The 26,134-nt window shown below is 40.5% G+C and overlaps 1 protein-coding gene across 1 annotated transcript in view; it reads left to right on the top strand.

The window, feature by feature from the left end:
- LOC114569645 (serine/threonine-protein kinase BRSK1) overlaps nt 1–25,206 on the top strand; it is a 35,798-nt gene extending 10,592 nt beyond the window's left edge. Inside the window, exons 6-21 of the mRNA XM_028599628.1 lie at nt 1,676–1,709; nt 1,844–1,912; nt 2,253–2,399; nt 4,817–4,825; nt 5,888–5,919; nt 7,421–7,585; nt 9,034–9,131; nt 9,464–9,614; nt 10,580–10,640; nt 12,606–13,212; nt 14,924–14,972; nt 16,917–17,040; nt 17,438–17,539; nt 22,148–22,256; nt 22,849–22,938; nt 23,042–25,206. Coding sequence (XP_028455429.1) covers nt 1,676–1,709; nt 1,844–1,912; nt 2,253–2,399; nt 4,817–4,825; nt 5,888–5,919; nt 7,421–7,585; nt 9,034–9,131; nt 9,464–9,614; nt 10,580–10,640; nt 12,606–13,212; nt 14,924–14,972; nt 16,917–17,040; nt 17,438–17,539; nt 22,148–22,256; nt 22,849–22,938; nt 23,042–23,271 — 2,077 coding nt within the window. The 3' untranslated portion in view covers nt 23,272–25,206. The remainder of the gene's footprint in view (nt 1–1,675; nt 1,710–1,843; nt 1,913–2,252; nt 2,400–4,816; nt 4,826–5,887; nt 5,920–7,420; nt 7,586–9,033; nt 9,132–9,463; nt 9,615–10,579; nt 10,641–12,605; nt 13,213–14,923; nt 14,973–16,916; nt 17,041–17,437; nt 17,540–22,147; nt 22,257–22,848; nt 22,939–23,041) is intronic.
- The last annotated feature ends 928 nt before the right edge of the window (nt 25,207–26,134 follow it).

Raw genomic sequence — 26,134 nt, 5'->3', positions numbered from 1 at the left:
CCTAATTTGTAAAGTAACGAGAAACTATAGCTGTCAGATAAATGTAGTGGAGTAGAAGTACAGTATTTCTCTCTGAAATGTAACGGAGTATAAGTAAGTAAAAATATAAGTCAAAGTACCTCAAATGTGTACTTAAAGGCATACTATGTAACTTTTCCAGCTTTGGTCTCCATACAGGTTGTCTCATTGGAACTGCAGCTCACGGGCATCTTTAATTGTCTTATTTTTATTACTGCATTGTATTGTAATTTAAATACAAAGATAATATGTACAGTATGTTCCTTAAATGTTACACGTTATTTTGTACAACTCTATTAGATGGCTGTGTTAATCTTAATCTTACAATAGCATCAGATGAAAAATAAGAACCCCCCTCCCTCTGGAACTCCCTACCCATACACATCAGTGGCTGTACTGACCCGGACACATTCAAATCTCTCATCAATTCAATTTTATTTATAGTATCAAATCATAACGAGTTATCTCAAGACACTTTACAGATAGAGTAGGTCTAGACCACACGCTATAATTTACAAAGACCCAACAATTTCCCACGAGTGAGCATTTGGTGCAACAGTGGCGAGGGAAAACTTCCTTTTAGGCAGAAACCTTGAATTGTGAGGAAAAACGTCCTCAAAACCGACTATATCTCTTTAGAATAGCCTTCACCCTCCAATAATGTTACATTTCCTCTAGTGTTAGTTGCTGGTTTTATTGTTTCATTTGCTTATTAACTGCTTGTTTTTGTGTTGGTTTTATTGCTTGACTTGTTGTTTTTAAAGGTCCCATGGCATGAAAATTTCACTTTTATGAGGTTTTTTAACATTAATATGCATTCTCCCAGCCTGCCTATGGTCCCCCAGTGGCTAGAAATGGTGATAGGTGTAAACCGAGCCCTGGTTATCCTGCTCTGCCTTTGAGAGAATGAAAGCTCAGATGGGCCGATCTGGAATCTGCTCCTTATGAGGGGAAATGTTACATCCCCATCATGACTTGAAAACAAGCGAAGCATGGCAGTTGGTCAAGGCCACACCCCCACCCTACACCTTTCCCTCCTCTCTCTCCTCCTCAATAGCATTTAAAGCTACAAACACAGAAATGGCACATCCTAAGGAAAGCTCATTGTGGGACTGGCTCTAGTGGCTGTAATTCTGCACCAAGGCTAAATATCGGGAAAGAGACTTCAGATACAGTATTAGGGGACCACTAAGGTCTATATAAAAGCATCCAAAAAGCAGCATGTCATAGGACCTTTAATGTGGTTAATATGCTGGTTTTATTGTAACGTGTCTTTTAGTACTATGAAAAACGCTATATAAATGAGATGTATTATTATAAAGACGTAAGTGATATCTGATATTAGTGTTAAAAAGAAATAACATGGTAAATGATATACACAAAGTGTGCAGAACATTAGGAACATCCACTCAAGGCTCTATTGCTTTACATAATTGATTGTTATGTTCAATAGAAGCTTAACACATTTTTATACATCAGGTAGGTTTAATGGATAAAATGAGTAAGGGATTGTAGCTTCGGCCACGATTCACTTATTCAGTTAATTCCGTTAATAAAAGAGCAGGTGTTCTCAGTTTTTGTACATTGTTTTGACAAACATAAGTGTATGGATGTATCTGGTTAAATCGTTTAATAATAGCCTCTGCTTTCTTTACAGATCCCCACATTATGCTTGCCCAGAGGTCATAAGGGTAAGTTACATCCGAGGTGTGTGTGTGTGTGTGTGTGTGTGTGTGTGTGTGTGTGTGTGTGTGTGTGTGTGTGTGCGTGCGTGCGTGTGTGTGTGTGGCTAATGATACCCTGTCCTTGCACGTTTGTGTATTAGGGGGAGAAGTACGATGGACGCCGAGCAGATGTTTGGAGTTGTGGAGTCATCCTCTTTGCTCTTCTTGTGGTAAGAAGATCCTTCTTATTTTCTATTGTTTTTTTTGGTTTTTCCCTCGGTATTATTTTGTTTTCTCTAAGAAAACTAGTGGTAGGAAAACAAATATGTTGCGGTCTATATTTTGTTTTACCCAAAATGTTGAACTATTCCGTTAGCTATGCTGAGTTTAACCCAATGTTTGATTGACGTACAAAACAACCAACCCCAGATGTTACTTGTTGCTACTTTTATAAAAATGAGTGATACAACACTTCAACTATTTGCATCTCTTTGTATCTCTCTCATTTCTATTTCTCATCCTATTGTATCTTCTTGCTGTCTCTCTCCATCTTCTTCCATCCCTTCCCAGGGTGCCTTGCCCTTTGACCATGATAACCTGCGGCAGCTTCTAGAGAAAGTGAAGAGCGGGGTATTCCACATGCCTCACTTTATACCTCCCGACTGTCAAGCTTTGCTTAAAGGAATGATAGAGGTCAACCCCGACAAGAGACTCACGGTGAGCACGGAGGGCCAACGGGGCTTAAACAGGGAGAGGACAAAACTAGCTCTTTAACTGCTGTACAGAAAATAGAAAATGTCATGATTAAGAGCAGGGGTTCTCTCTGGACGCATGTTGCATTCCTTTCACGAAGCAGATGAGACACACGTTTCTCCAAAAACAGTCTCTGTATTGGATTTGGAACCTGTAGCTTTAGCCTCAGTCTTTTAGCAGATGGCATGTTACGGTAGCCACCAAGTTCACCTGTAAGTCACCTGAAAGCAATCAAAAGTCAGCCAGACACAGTGTTTTCAACCAAGTCATGTAACTAAAGTTAGCTTGGTTAGCTAGCTAGCCACAGCTGATCAAATCTCAGCGGCAGCTGTCATTTAAGATGGCAAAATCGTCTAGAAATGAGAAGACTTTTGACTGCCACAAAATGACCCATTGTTTTAAAAAATGAATAGGCATTTTTAGGTGTTAAATCTGCCTTTTATCATTATAAACTGCATATGAATGGAGAAGCAGCAGTAACTGAGGAAAGCAGGGCTTACCAACCAGTCAAATGTTGCCACTCACATTGCACCACATCAGTTTCCACAGCACATGAAGCATGAACCAGACATTTAGAAGGGAGGAATTAACAAAAAGAAAAGACCCAGCCCCAGGCTTTGCTTCAAGATGTGGGACAGAAATTGACCCTGACACAAGACCTAAAAGAGGGAAGAGGAAGGAAATGAGGAAGGTGGGAAAAGCAGAGCAGAGGCACGGGCCTTAGGTATCGCTTAAAGGCAGGAGTGGAGTCAGCCATGACAGGGCAGAGTTTTTATTTCTGTCCTCGAAGGCAAGTTGGCAGTTTATTTGGAGACGAGACTCATGGAAACAAGCGGCTTCATCAGCGGCTGCAAAGAAGGTGGGAGGCACTGAGGGTGAATTAGACGAGGACCTCTCTTTCTTTTCACCTAAATTCCAGCTCTCCCTTCTGAAAGCAAAGCTTGAAAAGAAACTGGCGGCTCACAGGGAGATAGAGGGTGGGGCGTGAGGGGGGGGGGGTGTGACTGAATAAATGAATGACTGAGTGAATGGACAGCTAGAAGAAATTCCACTGCACTCCGGTTATAAAGAGAAGCCGGGATATAGCAGGCATGTGGAGTGGAAATGAATTCATGCTTAAGAGGCAGAGACACAGAGGCAACTGTGATAATGTGGTTTGCAGAGACTGCTGACAGAGAGAAAGCCTGGTCAGTTAGTCATTCGGCTACAACAGAGCAGATTTAATCAAAGCTGTGGCTTCGCCTGATGAGCTGTTGATTAATGGAGCCTGAAACCAGGTCACACTGTCTGTCTCTCTCGCTCTTTCTCTCTCTCGTCTCTGTCTGTCTGCTAGTTGCCTCCATGGACGCCACCACCACACAAGTAGACAGATTTCAGTCCAGTTCAAAAGTTTATCTGTCGCTATAGCAAGCCGAACATTAGGGGATTTAATTTTGCCCTAATCATCATATTCATATCAGTTAGGAAACGGGAAGTGTCTCCTCTCTGCTGCATACAGTACTTTAAAAGCAAGTTAACAAATGCAAGGCTCTCAGTGCCTACAGCTGCTTGTTTCCTCTCTGCGTACAGTATTCACAGCAAGCCCACTTTTGGCTTTTTACATGCACAAGAGATACTGTGCAGTATTGATGCAATGCCGATCATGGATGTATTATGAGAACTGGATACAGCGTTTGAGGCAGAGCCTCATTCATTCCTATGAGAGTTGCTCAGTGGCGCATGAAGCCATCACAGAGCCAAAAATTCCCCGGATGATTGTCATGGCTTCCGCATTATGCAGCCCATAGAGCGGGAGCACTAGAGACTTCCACCGCTTTCCGGGTTTAGCGCTCCGCTAACTTGAATGGGGATTAAATGATTTAATCGTGCAGCTCTTCTAGACTTGCCAAATGTTATCGGACGGAATTAATCAAACTTTGATAGTGAAACGGGTCATTTCATGGGGGTTCTCAAGCTAAAAAAAAATGAATCTGTAATGTAACTGATTTACAGACATCTTTTTTGCTATGTAAGTCTATGAGAAAAAGTCTTTTTGGGCCAGAGAGCATCACATGACGGGCTGGGAGTTGTAATTCCAATGTTTGGCTTCTATGTTCAATTTGATTTAAAAGCCATCCCACTTCCCGGGGGCCTGATGCAGATAGGGGATTAGTGTATAATGTACTGGGGGATTTAGGACTAGACTGTAGGGATACTGAATGTAGACACAAGAGTCTACAGCCATGCTGAGGCTGTACTTGATTTAATGCTAACACCAGTATGCTAACATGCTCACATTGACAACACTAACATGCTGATGTTTAGCAAGTGTAATGTTTGCCATCTTATTTCAGCTTGTTAGTTTGGCAGAAAAACCTAAGTCTAAGGTATATGCTTTAAAGCTTCAGTGTGTAACTTTTTAATTTTAATGAACGTCCGTCACATTCAAGCCATTGCCAAATGAGTTGATCCCCAAAATAGTGGCGTCCGGCGACTTTTGCAGTAGAAGCTCAAGTGAAGATGATGACCTCTTCTGAAGAGTCCATCATGTTTCTTTAATCCTCCGTGTCCTCAAGCAACTGTGTGGAGAAGGGGTGGGGATGATGCGTGATCACGGAAGGCTTTTATCATGTGGATGCGTGGACAGTTTAGTTGTCATTACTTAGAATTCCTCATGGGGGCGACAGAAACTATATTTTTAATATGAATGTTTTATAATCACCTCTCCTGAACTATTGCACTTTGCTGTTGTATAACCACTGTACTTTAGCTTGACCTGGGACATACTGCATGTTGTATGTCAGCGTGACCGGGACATAGCTTTTTATTAGTCTGTGGAGACATTATCCAATCTCAAAGAATTGTTTTATGGAGATAACAGCGTGCGCACACTGACGATACAAGCCAAAAACTCAGTTTTGCCTGTCCACACCTCAACGCTGAAAACGGAGTTCCTGAAAATCTTCAGCCTGGCCAGAGTTTCCCAAAAGATCTGTTCTCAGTGACCTAAAACACAGTTTGCCTGTGGAACAAAGGCCAAAACACAAACGGGGAACGTCATTAGCTTTGCAGGTATTTGATTTGACAATTCATGTGTGACAGTTTCATGGCAATTCATTCAATATTTGTTGAGATATTTCAGTCTCGACCAAAGTCATGGACCGTCCATCCGTAGAGCCATGGCTAGAAAACGGTGGAAACTAAAATCAGGGTGCATTGTCCATAGAGAAAGTTCCTAGGAGAACACTGAGACGGGTCAATTCTTGAAACACATTTTTTATTTTCTGACCATCACTGTGCAAAAGAGCCGCTAAATTGGTAGCTTTAGACTTCCATAAGAAATAAATGACTGGTAGTCAGAAGGTTTTTTTGTTTTACACAGATTTGTGTCATTGCAGGGTTAAATCAGTTGTAAATATGCTAAAATGCTTTGATGAATGCTGTAATATTGTCTTCTATTTTTTCGATTACAGCTAGAAGCAATACAGAAACACCCCTGGTACCAGTAAGTACCACATTTTTCTTACTTTTTTCTGACTTCCTCTGCATGTTCTATTTTTCCTTGTCCACCCAAGCCACTATCACCCACACCTCCTTGTTTTATATTATATGTTTTATGTTTTATATATATATATATATATATATATATATATATATATATATATATATATATATATATATATATAGCTGTGGAGGAAGGTCTGGCAATGCAAGACTACTAATAACACAATATAACGAATTGAAAAAAAATATATTTCTCATGCAGAGGGAACATGAGGAAGTTACCTTTGATTTAAACTAATGCAGTTAATATCAAATTAGCGGTGGGGGAAATTAAAGGTATTCAGAAAAGTGGTGGGGACATAGCACCATTCCTACCATAAATTACACCCATGGAGCAACCACCTTTTTGAGGACGTGAAAACTTCAAAATTCACAAGTGCAGTATTTACTGATGTTTCATATGTCATAGAACAAAACTTGAACATAACACACAGACCTTATTTCAGGCATCTAACCAAAAACCCAATCAAAAAAAAACATTGAGCTAAGACGAGGGAAGCGGAAGTGCAAAAACGTAAACTCCTTTCTGGGTTTTAGGACTCATTCCTGCAGTACTCTATAATGAAAAAAATATAAACGTGGGTTAATCCATAATACTACCTGCATTGCTTTGTAAAATCACAACCTCTGCCCAAAGTATTTGACGTATCGGCTTAATTGGTATGGGCTTTTAAAAGCCAATGCTTAGACTAGTATATTTGTACTGCATTGACTTTGCTCATTAGCACATGTTGAGCTGATATGCATGTTCATTTTTTTTTTACAAAGCAGGTTGAGGTGTTACATAAATACTGTGAAACACTCAATCCACAGAGAAATGTACGCAGCCCATATTCAGAAACTGTGCCTTTGAATGAGCCATCAGGACTTCTGAACAGTTGTGGTGTCACAACTATACTAAATATAGGAAGAAAGTGACGCTACAGTGCTGTCACAGTCATTTCCCCGGCTGCAATGACGGAGCAGAGACTCAGAGAGCGCACATGCGAAAGACCCGCAATTGCTGACCAATCAAATCCGACTGGGCTTTTTCAGGAGGGGAGGGGGGCGTTTCAGACAAAAATTACAAAAAGTAATGTGTGTGTTTTTTAACATTAAAGCATGTAAACATCTTCAAATATGAACCTGAAAATAGGCGTAATATGGGACCTTAAAAAACAGAGAAAGAACGAGTTCAAAAAGTTTCCCCAGAGAAAATCATAAAAGTCTAGGGAGACAAATGCTGGACTGAGTAGGTACTGGACCAAGGCCAAAACCAGCCGGATACATTGTCAAACCAACATCTATCATACCGCAAGGTAATATCAAACTGGGAAAAGTTCTCCCTCAGTGGACATTAAACCTGTGTAATGTTGGACATCATTGGCCATCAGTGTTTTGCTGTTGTTTCTAACATTTGTAATTGCACGCACTAACCACATGCGTGGACTTTGTCCTATCAGGGGTGGTCGTAATGAGCCTTGCCCAGAGCAGCCGCCTCCTCGCCGGGTGTGTGTGAAGAGGATCCTGTCCTTAACAGACCTGGACCCTGATGTCCTGGAGAGCATGTACTCCTTAGGGTGCTTCAGAGACCGGGTCAAACTCACACAGGACCTTACAAGTGAGGAGTGAGTAAATATAACCCATCAAACATTTCCACTTTGACTAGATGGCAATACATCAATGTGCACCACTGTTGAGAAGTATATGTTGGAATATATAACAGGAAGAACACCAAACAGTTTTATAAATCTGCTTTATTTCCAACTGCATAATATATTAAAATATTAATGGACAAATGAAAGAATTGAAGAATGCAATCTTTAAACAAGTAGGACTAGCATGTGTGCTTGCACTCCTGCTGTAAACCAAATGCATAATTGTTGGTGTAGTTAATTTAATTTCTCTCTCACAATGTCTCTCTCTGTCATTGTCTTTTTTTGTCTTATTGTGGCCAGTCAATTACTTAAATCATTAGTCTGCCTGGCATGGCAGGAACAAGAGCAACAATGGCTCTTTTATCTCTCTCCACCCACCCGCTGTGTCTCCCTTTCTCTGACAAACTGAGGGTTCCTTACTACCCACAGCAGCAGTAGCATAAGCGTTTTAGCACCTTGTAGCTCATTGTTTTGGTTTTCTGGTCCGCAACTTTACTGTTTTGAGTGAGTCTCACAGCTCACATCATACTCTTTACCAGCCACAAAAAAAGACATGTTTGGACAGATTCAAGAAAGACGGTGAATCTAATTTTATCGGTACACTTAGGCATCAATTAGAGCCACGTTGTTATTTGCTTATTTTTTGGAATGGAGTTCTGCTGATAGAGACACCAGCTCAGAGCGAGACTGTGCAGCCAGCGAGCGGTTCATTACCTGCTTTAATCTTCTTTTCAACTTCATTTTCTTGACTCCATCGTCTAGTTTGTGCTAGCTAGATCCCTGGACCAACATCCACGTCTGTCACCCGCGGGATCCCAGTGCAGCCCCTTATGTCCTAGTCTATATTAACTACGTTCCAAATCCAGGATTGCTCCGGTGCCACCAAAAACTCCGCCAGATGTCCTTCTTTTCTTTGTGTTGTAATTTTAAACTCCAGTGGATTTCTGAGGACTATGGTTAACTGCTCCTCAGATCTCTGCAGGGTAAATCCACAATTTTTTTTGAACGTACACACGTTCCACCAAAACAAGTTCCTTCCTGAGGCTATTCTGCAGCGGCACCGGGGGTCAGCTAATGAAAAGTGAAAAATAATTTGTGTGTCTGCCCCTGTGATTCAAATCTACTCCGAAATGTAATTCCAACCGACAAAACGGTCCCGAAAAAACATAACCTTATAATTTAGCAACAATTCATCAACTATTACTTACAATATGACGTGACTGGACCACCACTCACAATGCGTTGCCATTATTTACTGTACAAGTGTACTTCCAGGATGGTGCCAGCCATAGTTGTCAGGAGATGCGTGACCCTGACAAAGCCTCTTGTTCTTTCCTGTATTCTCCGATTCTGTCAGCAAAAATCTTTCTGTGTTTCCTCTCTTTATTACCTGTGTCTCTTTGCATCTCAATCTTCAGGGAGAACCAGGAGAAGATGATCTACTACCTCCTATTGGACAGGAAGGAGCGCTACCCCAGCTGTGAAGATGAGGATCTGCCTCCCAGAAATGACCTAGGTGAGAACCGAGGACTTACCAAGAACAACGAGACAAAAGCTTGATTATGAAAGCAAATGTTACTTCTACTATGAACTGTCTGAACTATGAGTAGATTTAAAAAAAAAAAACACGAGCAATTAACATCGCAAAAAAATAAATAATCATCTTGAGACTGGGCTTCATTCATATAGAAGCAACACTGTATATAGGTAGATCACGCATACAATTACCTAAATCTGTAGCTATAAAGATTTTGCATGGGGGGTGGAGTGTTTTTTGTGATTTTTGAAAGGATGAAATTCTTATTTTCTTATTTATTTTTTTTTTTACTAACGTTATTGACCTCCAAGACCCACCCAGGAAGCGTGTGGACTCCCCCATGCTGACGCGTCATGGCCGGTGTCGTCCGGAGAGGAAGAGCCTGGAGGTCCTCAGTGTCACAGAACAGGGGTCTCCCACCCCACCTCGCAGGGCCCTGGACACTAATGCACACAGCCAGAGGTAAGAACCAGCACTGACTATATGACATATTTTTAATTGATGGAGATTGTGGACAGCCAAGTGCTAAGTGGCCAAGGGTAACTTAGGGGTTTTTTTTCAACCTGTTTTTGTGTGTAAGTGACTGATGGGAACAACAATCTTTGAAATTGGTCCAATATTGAGCTTGAACGCTGTGAAAGGCAGCCACAGATCGGGCTGCAATGTAATCCTATACATTATAACACTATGGAAATGATCGCTACATATATTAGATCTTTTTTAAAAGAGTAAAAACTGCTTTGTATAACCAGAAACATCTCTGAGATGGCTATCGCTAAACCCACCAGACTCCATTTAAAAAAAAAAAAATACTTTTAGCGTGTATAGATCCAGCATATTTTCACGTGTACATCAGTAAACTATGTGTTTGTTTCAACCAAAACTGGAGTTGTGATGGTTGGAAAAGTGGAAAGACAAACCGAAACAGCTTTTCATAGTTTTATTTAGTGTCTGTCGACTTTGAATTAAGTGTATTTTAACTTGATAAAATTACTGTTTATTTACACGGAGTCTGGTGGGTTTAGCGATAGCAATTTCTTGGATGGTTTTATGTTTAAAAAAAGGATCTTACTCTTTAACAGAAAGGACAACCTCCTTAGAAATCCTTTCCATAATGTTGTCAGACACTTTTATGGATGATAATTGACAATGCACACTTGCACTATAGGATTTTTTTAGGATCACTTTTAGTGGAAAGAAATCGAGGGTGCACAATTGCCCCCATTGGGTGACATTGCAGCCGGTTCGCGACGGCCCAGTTACTGCGTTCTTGCTCAAAACTGGACGAATTTCAACGATTTTTGATTCAATAGCAAGCTCAACCTTAGACAAACTACAATTATAAACTACAGAATATCTTTTGATTGTTGCCCCTGAAAGTCCCCTTCACCTCAATGACTCTTGTTGTTTGTCGCTGTTTTCAAAAGGTCTCGTTCAGTCAGTGGGGCGTCCACAGGCCTGTCCTCCAGTCCTCTCAGCAGTCCCAGGGTAAGAACTTCACTCTACTCTCTTCGGCTGTGGTACACCACTATTCGTTGCCTCTGACCTAGCTGCTTTGGTATTCACAATCAGGGTTCAACTGAGTTCAAATTAGATTCCTAAGCAAAATTCTAAGTTTTGAATAAATAACAATCTACACGCTTACACTTTAATCAAGCAACCTAATGTTGCAAGAACTTGTGAGATTTTGAACATCGGATACCTGCTTTCTCCCAAATAATCTCACCCATTTTAATCTCCCTATGCCTATAACGGATCCTGGATCCGACTGAATTATTACAGGTTGACATTTTGACAAATTCACTTATTCTGTTTTGTGCTAAGAGTTAGATTAGAAGATCATTACCACCCTCATGCTTATACAGTAAACATACCAGCAGCTACCAGCAGCTGCTTAGCTCAGTTTAGCTTAGCTTAGTTTAGCACAAATGATGAGATATAATGTGTTAAATAATGACTGTTGTGAGATTTTTACATTTGGACAGAGCCAGGCTTGCCTTCCAGACTTTATGCTAAACTGTAAGATAACCTGATGTAACATCCATAGAAACGTGAGCGTGTTATCAATTTTTTAATCCAAGTCTTGGCAAGGGTATTTTCCAAAATGTCAAACTATTCCTTTAACAAACATATAATGCAACCAACTTGGAGTTAAAGTTGCTTAGCCTACTTGGAAATGGGATGGAACAATGGGAAATTATGTTTAGGCTGACCCGAGCACACTCTACACAAACTATTTTTAGGCATAGAGTAGAACACATTGATTGCAAAAAACTAATAATTGCTTTTTCACTTCTGTTGGGGGTACGTCTTCCTTTCATGTCTGCACATACAGTAAAGATCACTTCAGATATTGGGTTAGATTTAACTCAGACTTTCCCCATCAAATTTACCCTCCTTATATTGCACGCATTGTATGTACAATTTGAGGGATTAGGGTGATCATATTTTTCTAATAGTCAACAAATCCCATGAAAAAAAACAAAACAACAAAGAGTGAATTGAACTACCCAAGTTTTTTATTTCTGTGTATTAAAAGCCTGATAAATGTTATTCTTCTGTGCCATAGAGCTTCATTGTTGTCCAAAACCTATTGAAACGCACCACTCAGCCACACAGTTGCTCTGGGTAACGTGTTCCTTTATATCCATGGACATGGGCGCTGTGGTTTATTTTAAATCAATCCCACATACACCATTCTGCTGCTTTAAATTATAACTAGGGTACCAAATGTGCATTCATCCGCGGCTGAAAACAGTCCCTAGTAATTGCACTATTTTCTAGTAATCTTTGATAAAAAAAACTACAGTGTCCAGTTGTTTAAAGAGTTAAATTTGTTCTTTGTAACTGTGGAGAAAAATATAGAATAATTCCAGCCTAATCCTTTAATTTGTAATCCAGAAGACAACATCTTTTTTTGTTTATCAATTGCAGTCAATTGGTCTTCGTTAGCTCTCTGTAGTTTTGTGTGTTGTGGGCTAAAACTGTGTCTTTTTCCTATTGAACATAGAGAATATAAAGTCAACAAATATGTATTATAAGCAGCTTCAATATATAAATATCGTTTTTTGCCATCAAAAAGACCAAAACAAATTTCCTGTGGTGCTGTGTTTTTGTCTTATAACCCTTGCTCGGACTGTCACTGCTAGCTGTGCTTTTCCATCATACTGTCACATTCTGAGTCATACGCATTTCCATTTCATAGACACGCCATGCTGCCTCAGACAAAAGTCTGTGTGCACATGCTGACATGGACAAAAAGGGACTAAAACATAACTCGCATAACTATACCCAAGAATAGAGCTCACCAAATCCATCTTCCCCTTTGGTGCATCTGATCTAGGCTTGTTGAAGAACCCTTTCCATTAAGCCATAATTCATGACCATTGCTCTCTCTCATCTGTCCATCCCTCTCTCCCTCTTTCTCCCCATCTCTCTCTGTCTGCCCATCAGAGCCCGGTCTTCACTTTCAGCCAATCAGAAGTCACCTCCGCTCCTTCCTCCAAAGACCCCAAACCAGGAAGTGCCACCACCTCCCGTCCTACCCGCCCAGCGCCCGACTCAAAAACACAGACCCTGCCCTCAAAGGGCCCCGCCGACCGGCCCCAACTCCACTCCATGAAGTCCCTCCCTCTGCAGACTCCACGCTCCCCTTCCCCATCCCCCTCTCCACTCCTCTCCCCCATCCCACGCTTCTTCAACTTCCCCTCTCCGTCTGTCTTTAAGTCCAAGAACGTCCACTCGTCCTCTAACTCCTCTGCCACCCCTCCTCCTGTGTCGCAGGTCACGCCGCAGGGCTCGCCGCTGCCCACCCCGCTGGGCACGCCTGTGCACCAAATCCACCACCCTTCCTCCACCACCCCTCCCTCCTCTTCCTCCTCGTCTTCTTCTTCCAGAGCGGACGGAGCCGGCGGGGCCTCGCTGTCGCTGACGCCGCCCTCCAGCCCGGGCGGCAGTGGCGGTCTGGCCGGCTCGAGCTCCGCCCACTGGAGAACAAGACTCAACTCGTTCAAAAACAACCTTCTGGGCTCGCCACGCTTCCATCGGCGCAAACTGCAAGGTGAGTTCATACCAGAGGTGCCCAAATTTATATAAAGGGCCAAATTGTACCTGGATGGAAGGCCACGGGCCAAAAATAACTGTTGATGTTAAAGAATACTGTAATTGTTGTTATTCGTCACAGATAAAACTTGTGTTGGGAAGTTGTGCTTTACATTGCTGTTAAACTCAGATGAAATACTTTTTAGCTGCAGTTACAAAATAATAGGAGAAAAGGCATGAGCATGTCAAATGCCATGGCGGGCCAAAACAAAGGGAACCACGGGCCAAACTTGGGAGGCCTTGGTTTAAACCAGAGATCTTCAACAGGGGCTCCGGGGCCAAATTATGGTATAATGTATAAACATTTATATCATTTTTTGTCAAAAATTAAAATGTCTTAACACAAATCCAACATATTATTAACAAATATAAATCAACCTATTTGTAGAAAAATCCACAGATACACATGTATGTTTGAACATTAAAACATGATTTACAAAATCATGCCAACAATTATTATTTTATTAGCTTAGTATTCTATGTACTATGTATGTTTAGAGAAAATCCCGCACACTGACCATTACGCAAGCAATAATTTATTTAGAAGAAAAATACAACATTTCGGTCTCAGACCTTCATCGGGTAAATTACCTCTTACATTTACCTGATGAAGGTCTGAGACCGAAACGTTTCTATTAAATTATTGCTTGCGTAATGGTCAGGGTGCGGGAATTTCTCTAAACTTTTTGATCTGCTACTTTTGATCATATCCTACCCATCAGTGCGCCCATGGGCGTGCTGGTCTTACAGGGAGGTGTGTTCAGGTGCATTCTGGGCATATTGCTATCTTGAGGCAGCGGGAAGTGATCGCGCCATTGACCAACAAAAAGCTGGTCTAAAGTCAATAGCGCAGCATTTCATTGTTATTTTAACAGCAAATTAGTAAAATGCGCCTAGGCTCGTGTACAGCGTGCACACACTATGCTTGTTACACACACACAGCGCAGCAGAACACAAACATGCAAAAGATTACAAATACAAATATTACGGTGCAAATCCGCCATCATAATAGCAATGCGCCAAGGTACAAACGCGTAGTGCCTGGCTTTTAAAGGAAATGGGAGACGACACACTGATTGGTTTATTGCATGTTACGCCCAAAACACACATATGAATTAATGAAGACACTGAGTACAACCGTTTTGAACCATGCGCCCGGCACACGGACCCTTTTTTACTGCCGTCAAACTAGCAAAAGTGGATTTGGATACGCCCTAAACAAAACCTGCGCCATGCGCTTCACGCTGTGCGCTTAGATTGTTAAAATAGGGCCCGGTACGTGATGGTGGTGTGAATCCTCCCCACTGATTACCCAGACCTACTCATAATGGATGTGGGAATGGGACTAATCTGTTACATGTCAAAAAAGTTTTGCATCTTTGGGATGAAGTAACATGTTTCTCCTTCAGCGTGAACTTGATGTTCACCTAACAGCTTAAAAAAATCAGAGTTCTCCTACTCTATATTCACATCCAAGATACAATCTATTATTACCATAAACTACCACATGTCCCAGTCTGGAGCCTGCGGCTGTGTTGACTAATGGCTGTGATAATCTGTAATTAGGGCAATTAGATTAGGGCATGTCATCAAGATTCACTGCCTGTTTCCTTTTTTTTTTTCTCTCTCTCCTTTCTCTCTCTCTTTGTCTCCCTTTTTTCTTTTTTTAGTCCCCACATCAGAGGACATGTCCAGTTTAACTCCAGAGTCCAGTCCAGAGTAAGTCCACACGTATGTCTTAGTTTGTCTTTCTCTACTTTCTATCTACTCTAAGTGCAATACAACATTTCAACAGTTAGTTCATTGGCATCACAAGGTCCATTCAGTAGCATTTAGAGCTTTCGGGCTTTTAATCTTCAGAACAGAGATTTGTTTTGTCAACTACTGTTTCCAAAATCAAGATAGAGCTTTCCATTTGGCTGGTTTCATTTTCATGATCCTAGTAGTAAAGAAGCATAGGCTTCTGTAATTCCTTCCCATGCTCAGTACCTAAGTCTTCATCTTGGGAGTTATACCATCTTTAAGGGACAGTTTGGATTTTTTTGAAGTGGGGTTGTATAAGGTACCTACATTACCTACTGTAGATGGAAATTGGCACGCACCCAGTTTGTAGTATCGACACAGAAGCTAAGCCACCTAAAAAAAAAAGGCCCACCTTAAAAAATGGTTTAATATTTAGAATATTTTCACCGCGTTACCTTTGGTGAATCCAAACGAATCCATTTAAAACACCAGTAACACAAACTAACTAACCCATCGAGGCAGTGGTAGACCGGCAACCTTTGTTTTTGCGAGGCAAAATTACTGTTTTTTTGTCAAAAGAGTCTGGTGGCTTTGAAGAGAGCACAGAACGGCTTTAGTTCCCCCGTCGGAAAGGGCTGTCAGAAGGCAAGGTAGAGCAGTGAAAATATTCTAAATATGGTGTGTGCCCATCCAGGGTCTAGACTTGTTGACGCCCAATATGGCTGTTAATATTCCAGAATTCAGCCACATAAAACAAGTTCCGGACATATGTTTTAAATAGCCATTTAATAGCCTACATTTAAACAACAATAATACACAAAAAAAAAAATCATCAAAGTTCCAATTACCAAACTGTGAATCTAAGTAAAGCGCTGGAATGGGGGGCGGGTCCTTAATGCAAAAATCTCAATCAGAACTGGACTTTCACTGTCAGTGCTAGGCTACGATTCTGGCACGACACCAGCACCACTCCCACCAGCATCCCCCCTCCTCCCTTACATTTAACAAATAATGGAAAACGGCATTATTATCACTGGTCATAAAAATCAGCATTAACTGATTGCTATCAGCTTTTCCATTCCTGCTTCAGAATCACTGGCTCATTCACCAGCTGACAAGTAACCTCCAATCAAATCCATACCAGTGACACTTTCACTATTCATTTCATGTTATGCCGTTAGCTGCGTTTCCTTCCACCACCCCAATCTCCTGGAATTATTTTTATGTAAGGTTTAATGTTCATGTATGTGTTTGTTAAGGGGGTATTGGTTCTCCCACGCATATTTTGTGACTGCCAAATTCAACTGTATAACCAAAATGCTATAAATAGTGTCAATTCCTTGACGTGAGTGTACACTCTCAGTCATTATATGCCAGGTAAAACTAACTTTTTGTATACTAGTTAATTTGAACTCATAATTAGGGTAGGGTACCGAATTCAATACTTTTCAGGCACCTTCCCAATTGCCTCTGTAGTATTGAGAAAAAAATGCCTCATCATTCAATTCCAAATTTGAATACCTAAGGACCAAATCTCATCAGCATCAGTGAGCCAATAAGCACGCAGCATGCTTCTACCAAGATCTGTTAATGCGTGTGATTGGCTGTCTAAGAATACACTGTTGTAGAGACAGGCAGGAAAAACTCTGTTACACACAGAGACAGGGCTAACGTAGTAGGAGCTGAAACATAAATAAAAAGATTGTGCTGTAATGTTTAATGTTGTAATTTTGTTTCGTCTAAATGGATTTCATAAAATTGGTATAGAAAATTTGGTATTGAAAAAAGTATCCCTCAGGAACCAGTATCAAAGTCACAGTGTTGGTATCGGTACCGGTATTTTTTAACGATACCCAGCCCTACTCATTAAGGATGTGGGAATGGAACTAATCTGTTACATGTCAAACACTGAATTTGCAGACTGGCTAAGAAGTCCTGGTTCGGCAACTTCATCAGCCTGGAGAAGGAGGAGCAGATCTTTGTTATGATTCGAGACAAGCCACTCAGCTCCATCAAGGCTGACATCGTCCATGCTTTTCTCTCAGTGAGTACAATTGAGCTTAGATAAGAGGTTAGATAAGACAACTTGCAGCATTACTATATAATACCCTTTGTGGCGTTAAAGGCAATAGTGGACATATCTTCAACGCCAGGACCCATGGTGGGTCAGAACAAAAGAAAGATGCCAGACTTTGATGTTGTCGTGAAGTAGCGTAGGATCATGGGAGTTGTAGTCTTTATTGCCAAATGAAAATCCATCTGACGGAGTTTCCCCACGATCTACATAGTTTATTATGCCGTGAATCTTGTCCGGCTGCTTTATAGGAGTCCTGAATCAAAAACTAAGACCAGAAAAGTAGTATAATAGCTGCTCTTTAAAGGCACAGATTGAGTATTTGATCTTTTTCACTGAGCGTCACCCTTTTCTTTTGCCTCTCCAGATCCCATCCCTGAGCCACAGTGTGGTGTCTCAGAACAGTTTCCGGGCAGAGTACAAGTCCTCTGGCGGCCCCTCGGTCTTCCAGAAGCCCGTCAAGTTCCAAGTATTGTTACATCTTTACCCTCTTCAGCCCCGAGAACCAACATTCCTAACTCAATCTTTACAAATGAAAGAAAAAAAAAAAAAAAACATTTAAACCCACAGAGTTTTATATCGGATTCTAGTCAACGTCTCAGTACTCCCTGTGAATATTTTGATTGTTTCAATGTCAGTGTTATGGAAGTTTCCTTTGCAGCAGGGGGGGAAATTTCAGAGTTTAGTAAATTGAAACAAATAAGACAGACTGAGACTAAAACCAAGTTGGGTTTTTGTATTTTATTAAAAACATATATATATTTGCAAATATAGGATCAACATGATTTCACAAAAGGCCGCAGCCCAGTGTGGAGTCAGTTTCTCAAATGAGTGAACAAGAACACTAGGCTTTTATGCATCTTCAGAGTGACAGCACACACGCACTTGGATTATTATGACGCTACAATTTTGACAGGCAATCTGATACACATGAAGACAATCAGAGAAATACAAGAGACATCTTGGAGTCATCTCACCTCCTCCTCCCTGTATGACTTTCACCCCCCAGTTACATCTTAACTGGCATGGGAAAACATGAGATAGTTTTGGGGTGACCTTGTACCTTTATCGGTTCAGGCAAACAGAGCTCACAATATGTTCCAGACTGGATGTCTCACAAAGTTAGAATCAAAATCTACATGTGGAAAATGAGATAGACTCTTTCAGCATTTGTGAGAGCAGTAAAGTAGAAATAAAACATAAAAATATAAGGAATTGTGCTTAAATGTAATTTTGCCATTACATTCCACCCTTTTGATTACAACCTAATCACAATACACAAATTACTTTAATGATTACATATATTTTTTGCCGATAGCGTCGTCCATGTCTTCTATTGTCAGAGGTTGCTAGCACTTGACAAATCGTTGGAAACAATCTTTACCATTGTTTTGTGTGTGTGTGTGTGTGTGTGTGTGTGTGTGTGTGTGTGGTCCCCTTCTTGGCTGTTTTGAGCCTCTGTAAGAAGGAGCATTTAAACACACTGCTTTTCAAAGTTTGATCTATGTCATCATTGATTCAAAAATATTGCTTAAATGGGGTTAGTCAATTAAACAAGGTTCATACAGATAGTTATAGTAAACATTTTCTGTTACCACCAATATTCCATTAAAAATATGTACTTAAGGTACAACAAAAACAGCAATATCGAAAAGTCCAACCATTTTTTGAAACTGGAAACGATCAAAGCAGTTTTTCTGTCAATCAATTAATTGATTTAGCAACTAATCATTTCAGTTGGACTTGTAGGCCTATATATTGGTCGGTAAGTTTGATGACAATAAAACATATTTCATAAACATATGTTTTGTGTACAAAAATCCTAATTCTTTTTAACCCAAATATGTCAGATTACAAATAGCATCTGTAAGCATTTGACAAAATTCTGATACTAACTTTTTTGTCTTTGAAATCCAAATTAGTTATTCCTAAAAATGACATAATTTGTCTTTGAAATCAAAAACCAACTGTTTGTTTATCACCTATATGACATAAGAAAGATTTTATTTAGCCCCCAGTGGGGAAATTCCCTCAGATAAAAGCAAGAAGTAGGTCAAATATAATTGACTTCCGATTGAAAGTAACTGTTAATTTGAACTCCTATACAATCCATCAATAGGAAACCTATTATCCTAATTCAAAAGTACTTTTAGCTCTCTGGTACCAGCAGGAACTGGCCTGCAAGGCAACTTCTTGTTTTTTCTAAACTTTTAGGCATTTGAGTCAATTCAAGTTTTTATGTTGGTGTGCTGAAAGCTCAGAGACACAAGGCCTTGTGTCAGACTCCTCCTCGCTGGACACGCCTGCTGTAACCTGAGCCTGTCTCTCATAGACTGGCATCCAGTGCACTTCTCTCTAAAGCTCTTGTTTCCTCTAAGCTTTTCCTGACTGAATTGTCATCCCTTCTATTTATAAAGTATACTAGTATATTATATATTATTATCTTTATGGTATAAAAGTATTATCTTTTACTGTTTATAAGAGTTATCTTTAACTTATATTATATTTTACTTTTTGTGTAAACATATAAATATGAGAGTAAATATTAAATGAACATGTGTATACCATTGTCTCAGTACATTACTCATAATGTACATCATTAAGCAGTCACATCAACATTAAACATTTTCATTTAGATATTTAGTCTTAATCATATCTCCAAGTTGTTGATACATTTAATCATCATGGTTTCAAACCCCATCTCAGCACTCACACAAAAATAGTTTACATATGTAAGACTTTACCTAAAGCCAAAGTTATTTCTATCAAATTTTCATCAATCCAATTCAGAATCGAACAATGAAACGTACTTTAAAAATTTCCTGACACATCAACTGAATATTTATCTTAAAAGTAAAAATAAGTACTTCTAATTATCTTCTCCTAATAATGTGTGTATTTTCAGAATGTGAGTCTGTGTGCTACCTAACTTCACAATGCGTCAGATGTGTCAGAGCAGAACGGTGCTCCCCCCCTCCTTCTCTCAGTCCGTCTGCTGGTCCGAACCTCCAGACAGTTTTCACCGGTCCTGCAGCTGGAGGGGGGGTGAGATGGACGCGACTGACACAAATGAGGCGCCGTGTGGCACAAAACAGAACTCCAAAAAGCATTATTTGTTCTTTTATCAATATTATCACTTGGAAAAGTGTCTACTTATTTTAATGAATATCAATAATTATACAACCGCATTACTTTCCCTCATGCTGGTTTAACTCTATAAAATCCATACAAATTGTGCTAAAAAGGAAACACTGCTTTTGTAATTGTTCTCTTTTAGATTACTTTAAGGGTTGTGTTTCAGTAAATAGTGAAAGTCAATCAAAACAAAACTACATTTTCTTTAGAATAGTTTTCAAATTAAAAAAATTATGTGAACACCCCATTCATTAAACACCCAATTTATTATTGCTACTATATCCCTTCTATTTGAGGCATGACAAGCTCATGACTCAAAACAACGCAGCACATATAAATCTGTTCAGTGGTTTAGCCATTAACACTGTCCTGTGTTAAACAGCAAAACCTGAATAAAAGCAACACAAAATTCAATAAATCATTTCTTTTAAAAGAAAACCATTCACCAAAGTGTTTTCAACATCAACATCAATTAATTTAGTTTTAACCTATTTCTGATATAGCAAATCAAAATACAAACAAAGTCTTTAGTGCAGTTTTACTGAAAAAAAAAAACTCACTAGAGTACAATATTAAATTAACTGTTTTTAGGCTGAAATTTCATATCAACCTGTATTGGTTTCAATATAACCAATAAACTAAGACGAATTAAACAAAAATATGTTGTTTATTTTCTTTTTATCTTTAGTTTGCAACCCAAAGTTATACTAACCGTTGTCTGGTAGTTCTAAAAATCATTATGAATTAAAGTTTTTAGGCCTATAGAACAAACCTAAGTACTTCCAATTGACCTCTATTTATCCAATTTGTTACCTGATATGGGAAACATATCACATTCTATAATTTATGACAAAAACTATATCAAAAATCATTGCTGAACCATTTACTGTACATGCACAACTCCTGTTTTTCTCTTATCTCTGAGTGTGTGTGTGTGTTGCTATGGCCTTGTTGCTCTGTAAGCTTAGTCTACAGTGAGGGTTAACCAATCACCTCACTGAGTGTCTCTGCTGCTCTCATTGTGGTTGTTAGCATGTCATCAGGAATTTGTGCCTTTTGCACTGAGACATAATACGTTACCAGTTGGTCCTCACACAGTGGTGTGTCTGGTGGGTGTCCTCTTCACCCAAGTCCAATGTGTGGAGTTGCTGTAAACAAAAATCTCAAAAAGGGTGACAGGTTAAGTCGCTTGCACGTGCACATTCTATACCTCAGTACAATAAGCAGAGCTTTTGTCAAATGTAGGCATGTTGCATTTTGAATGCAAACCACTATACTTGAGATTTTGGTAGGAATTCTCCATTTTGGAATTATTTCAGTAAGTAGGGCTTTGGCTCCTACACTAGCTGACAGTATTCTTGATCCAAAAAGAAATCATTTGTGAACCAATGTTGCTTCACCATTGTGAAACAACTGTTTTTCCCTCAATTGTATTTCCATCATCCTAATCATACTTTTTACACCTGGTTTTAACCCATGTGTCAACTTTGGGTTAAAAAAATGACATTAGCATCATGGAAATTCAATAGCGTCACTACAAAATGTACATCTAATAGCATGCAATCCAAAACTTTTTAAGCAGCTTTAGCTATAATTTAAGCAGCATTTATGTATGTTTGATGTATAATGCTTGTTCATATAATACTACAAATATACGTACACCCATGTAGTCAAATCATATTTGACTTTATATTGCATGTTCTTTTGTTATGCTTTGGATTTACAGTTAGATAGGTTAACAACTGAGAGCATTCACAGTAATTCATGTTACAGCTTTATGGTTGAAGCCACTATGTGTAGAATTGGAATATGTGCAACTTTAGTGCCCCCCAGTCCCAGTGGTAGTATTAAAAGCCCAACAGATCCAACCCAGGGACACCGAGATTAAAAAGCACTGAGAGAAAGACACAAACTAATAATACATGGTCCTTCTCTCCTGTAGGTGGACATTGCTTTCTCCGAAGGAGAGAGGGAGCGAGAGAGGGAACGAGCAGAGGGGGAAGGGAAACGAGAAATGGGCATCTACAGTGTCACCTTCACCCTAATAACAGGTAGGAGAGTGTTTATGGGGAAGAGAGAGAGAGAGTGAATGTAGAGCTTCATCCTGTGTGTGTGTGTGTGTGTGTGTGTGTGTGTGTGTGTGTGTGTGTGTGTGTGTGTGTGTGTGTGTGTGTGTGTGTGTGTGTGTGTGTGTGTGTGTGTGTGTGTGCGTGCGTGCGTGCGTGCGTGCGTGCGTGTCTGTGTCAGTTAAACGTGTGCGTCGATATGAGACACACTCTTCTTTAGAAAAATCCTACATACTGTATACTGTATCTTTCAAAAGATCCTGGAATATATGGAACATGAGACCAAAAATGTTGGACTCTAATGTGCACAAAAAAGATATATAACACAATAAAGGAAAGGGAAAAAGACAAAAAGCCCAAGATGAGCACTTTAAGTAACATTTTCAATGCAGGACTTTTACTTGTAACAGAGTATTTTTTACAATGTGGTATTAATACTTTTACTTAAGTAAAGGATCTGAATACTTCTTTCAGCGCTGTCCTTGAAGCTGAATTTCTCTTTCGGTATTTCAAATTGGAGTTTTAATTTTCACAGTTTTAGACTTGAGTGACGAGATCATCCTCTCTTTTCTATTAGGTCCCAGTCGCAGATTCAAGAGAGTGGTGGAAACAATCCAGGCTCAGCTCCTGAGTACTCACGATCAGCCTTCTGTGCAGGCACTGGCTGGTAAGAAGCAAACACACACACACACACACACAAACTACACGTACCAGTAGTTGAGTTGTTTGTTTCACGTCCTCTCTCGCCGATTTTACCTCTGGCCCCCCAGATGAGAAGAACGGTCAGCTTTCCCGACAGCCCAGCACGCCTTCGCGTCAGAACTCCCGGCGTTCCGAGAGCGGATCGGAGCGGGGGGGGGAGAAGGAGCGTGCGGCAGACGGAGGGAGCGGGAGCGGCAGCGGCGGCAGCAGCAGCGGGACCGCCTTACAAAGGCAGGGCTCGGGGAAAGACAAGACCAGACTCCTCTCGTCGTCCAACGGGACGCAGTCTCATCCCTGAAGAGAATGTTGTGGAAGAGAGGCCAGGGTCACCTGCCTGGCCTTTTTCTCTTCCTTTCCTCAATCCCCCCCACGTTATTTCCTTCACTATTTCATTTCTTCCTGCCTTGCTTTTCTACCATTATTCCAAAGCAATGGGATGGAAGAGGAGGGGGAAGTTTTCTCCCCTGAAGCTGATTTTCGGGACAGAGAATTGCCCACAAACGGCTGATTTTAGCAGAAATGCATACTTGTGGGGGTGGCAGAAGCAGATTGATCTCTAATCAGCCTTCGTGATGAAAACCAGATGTCCCAAAAAGTCCCCAACCTCACCGGAGAAATAAAGGAAAAGCTCACACACGTCGTTCACCCCGACGAATCAAGAAAGCACATAATCTTCCCACTGACCTATCACACTGCAGCACATAGCTCAAATCCAACAGGAAACCTCCATCAGTCGGTCATAATGGCCCAGGAAGATGCCGGCCAATGACAGAGTCCTGTAAGTCATTCTGTTTTATCATTTCCCGACCAGCCAACTGTCACCTGGAACATCCACGTCTCCTCAACACTAACCTGACCCCAAACAGGAAAACCTTCTCTCCTCTCTCTTCTCCTCACTTTCTAACTCAAGACAAATAGTGGCTTGTGTCTTCTCAAGCAATGCAACAAAAGGAGGATTTGTCTTTTGAGAAAGAATTACAGGAAGAGTCTTGATTTGGACTTGATTGTTAAAGTGGACTTTATCTGTAGATAATTAGCAAACGTAACGCCGTACTTTAACAATCAAGGAGCCTGAGAGCGGAGAAAGAAATGACGGAGAACGGATCCGACGTGGTCTCCGTTCTGTAGCCCCACAGCGAGGGGGGACATCAAAAACCAGACAGACGACACCACTTTTCCTCGAGCGTTTGAGAAGCATAAATTCCCACAATTATTTCCGAATTACACTGAAGCTATGACACCGCATTGCCTTTAATGGAGGAGAATAAGTGGATAGCTAGGTAGATTTAGCCCCATTTGGAGGACACTAGTCACACCACAGGTAGAATGTCTCACAAGTGAAATCTCCCGCCGGAGGAGAGGGAGGTGAATAGATAGATAGAGACTAAACAGAGGATAGCTAGCAGCAGGTATCCATTGGGTAGCAAAGGAAGGACACGAGAAAAACTAGCAGCAACAATATAGAGCTGACTTAGAGATGGCAGTGATAGCCAGTTCTGTTAGGTGAGGATCTTTTTCCAAGTCTGAAAATACAATATTCATACGCCATATGTACATTGAAAGAGTTCCAGTTTGCTGTATATTCTCCTGAACATGCTGGCTGTGAAAGAATCCCTTCCAAGTGTGACGCCACTGTAAAAGATAGGGATCAAAGTCCACAGACAAGCTAATATGCGGCGTCAGCAGTCTGAGCTAGCCTAACTGACGTTCGGTATACCATGCATGATTTTTTTCTGTACTTTTAGCTCAGTGCTATGTATATAGCTATCAAGTGCATACTTAAAGCTATAGTGCGTAGTTTCTGTCTCCCCCAAGCCTTAGGTCACATTGTGTCAAACTCAAGGCCCGAGGGCCAAATGTGGCCCCTCGCAGGTTTTGTGAATTTTTCAATTTAGGTTCACAATAAATTTAGGCCCACCTAGTTTTTGTCGTTTTTTCCAAAGTTTTTGGTGCATTTTTTGACATTTTTGACGCCTTTTCTGGCGGTTTATGCAGGTTTTTTTCAAGGCTTTAGGCACTTTGTTTTAACGTTTTTGACGCTTTACTCAGTGCTTTGCCACTTTTCCGGAAGTTTTTGGTGCTTTTACAATGTTTTTTACAATTTTGACGCTTTTTTCCGGCCTTCTTCCAACTTTTTTGGCGCTTTTTTCAGCGTACTTGTCGCTGGCTGGCTGGGGCTTTATGAGGCGCAAAATGTAAGTGAGAAGACTACAGTATATGAGACATGCAAAAATACAGCCAAAATATTTGACTTTTTCTCTTAAATAAAAGCATGTCAATAAACTCTACATGTCTGGCCCTTGATGTGATTCTGATTTTCCAGTCTGGCCCTCTGGGAAACTGAGTTTGACACCTCTGCCTTAGGTGCACCACCCCCACCCCTCCTCCACGCAGTTTCTTGTAGCCAAGGAGGACACGGAGGATTAAAGAAACATGATGGATGACGTAAAATCCGACATTGAGCACCCCCATATAGCCAAAATGGCATGATCCTCGTTTCATAAATCCTTTGCGAAGATTCGACTGTGAGATTATCGTTCGAATCAGGCTCCTTCGATCGAAGCATATAATATTTTGACTATTCTGGGTCACCCCTATATAAAATAGTTGCGCACTGTAGCTTTAAGACCCCTTTAAAGGTCCCCGTTTCAAAAAGAGTCAGTCTGAGTTTTCTGCCAACTCATGGCGCTACCGCTAGCTTAATTAGCTAGCTAGCTTACAGCTGATAAAATCTGCCAGTTACAGTTGTAATTTCAGCTGGCAAAATTGACAGTCGCTAGCTAGTAAATAATGAGCCCACTTTTATCTACCTCTATCTAATATCATGGACCCATTGTGTCAAGAATGCCTGTGAGTATTTCAGGTGGTAAATCTGCCACCATTACCGTTGTAAACTGCATATGTGTTGTGTGCATTTTTGTACTGTGGTATTTTGTCTCTATCTCTATCTCTCATGTTGGAGTCACTTTAGGAAAGGACCACTTCACGGCCAGTATGGAGAGGAGGAGTTATTACAGTGACCAATAACTCTTTCAGTGTACATATGGACCTGTGAATATTGTATGAAAGACCTGAGAAAAGTCCAAACATCTTTTAACTGAGACAAGATTTCAAGTCCATGGAATGATAGTAATTGAAGATGATGGAAAAGTGGAGTTAGA

The sequence above is a fragment of the Perca flavescens genome, chromosome 15 (genome assembly GCF_004354835.1).
Source record: "Perca flavescens isolate YP-PL-M2 chromosome 15, PFLA_1.0, whole genome shotgun sequence".
Lineage (NCBI taxonomy): Eukaryota > Metazoa > Chordata > Actinopteri > Perciformes > Percidae > Perca > Perca flavescens.
Note: the sequence above shows the minus strand (reverse complement) of the source record. Positions and strands in the feature narration are given on the sequence as shown.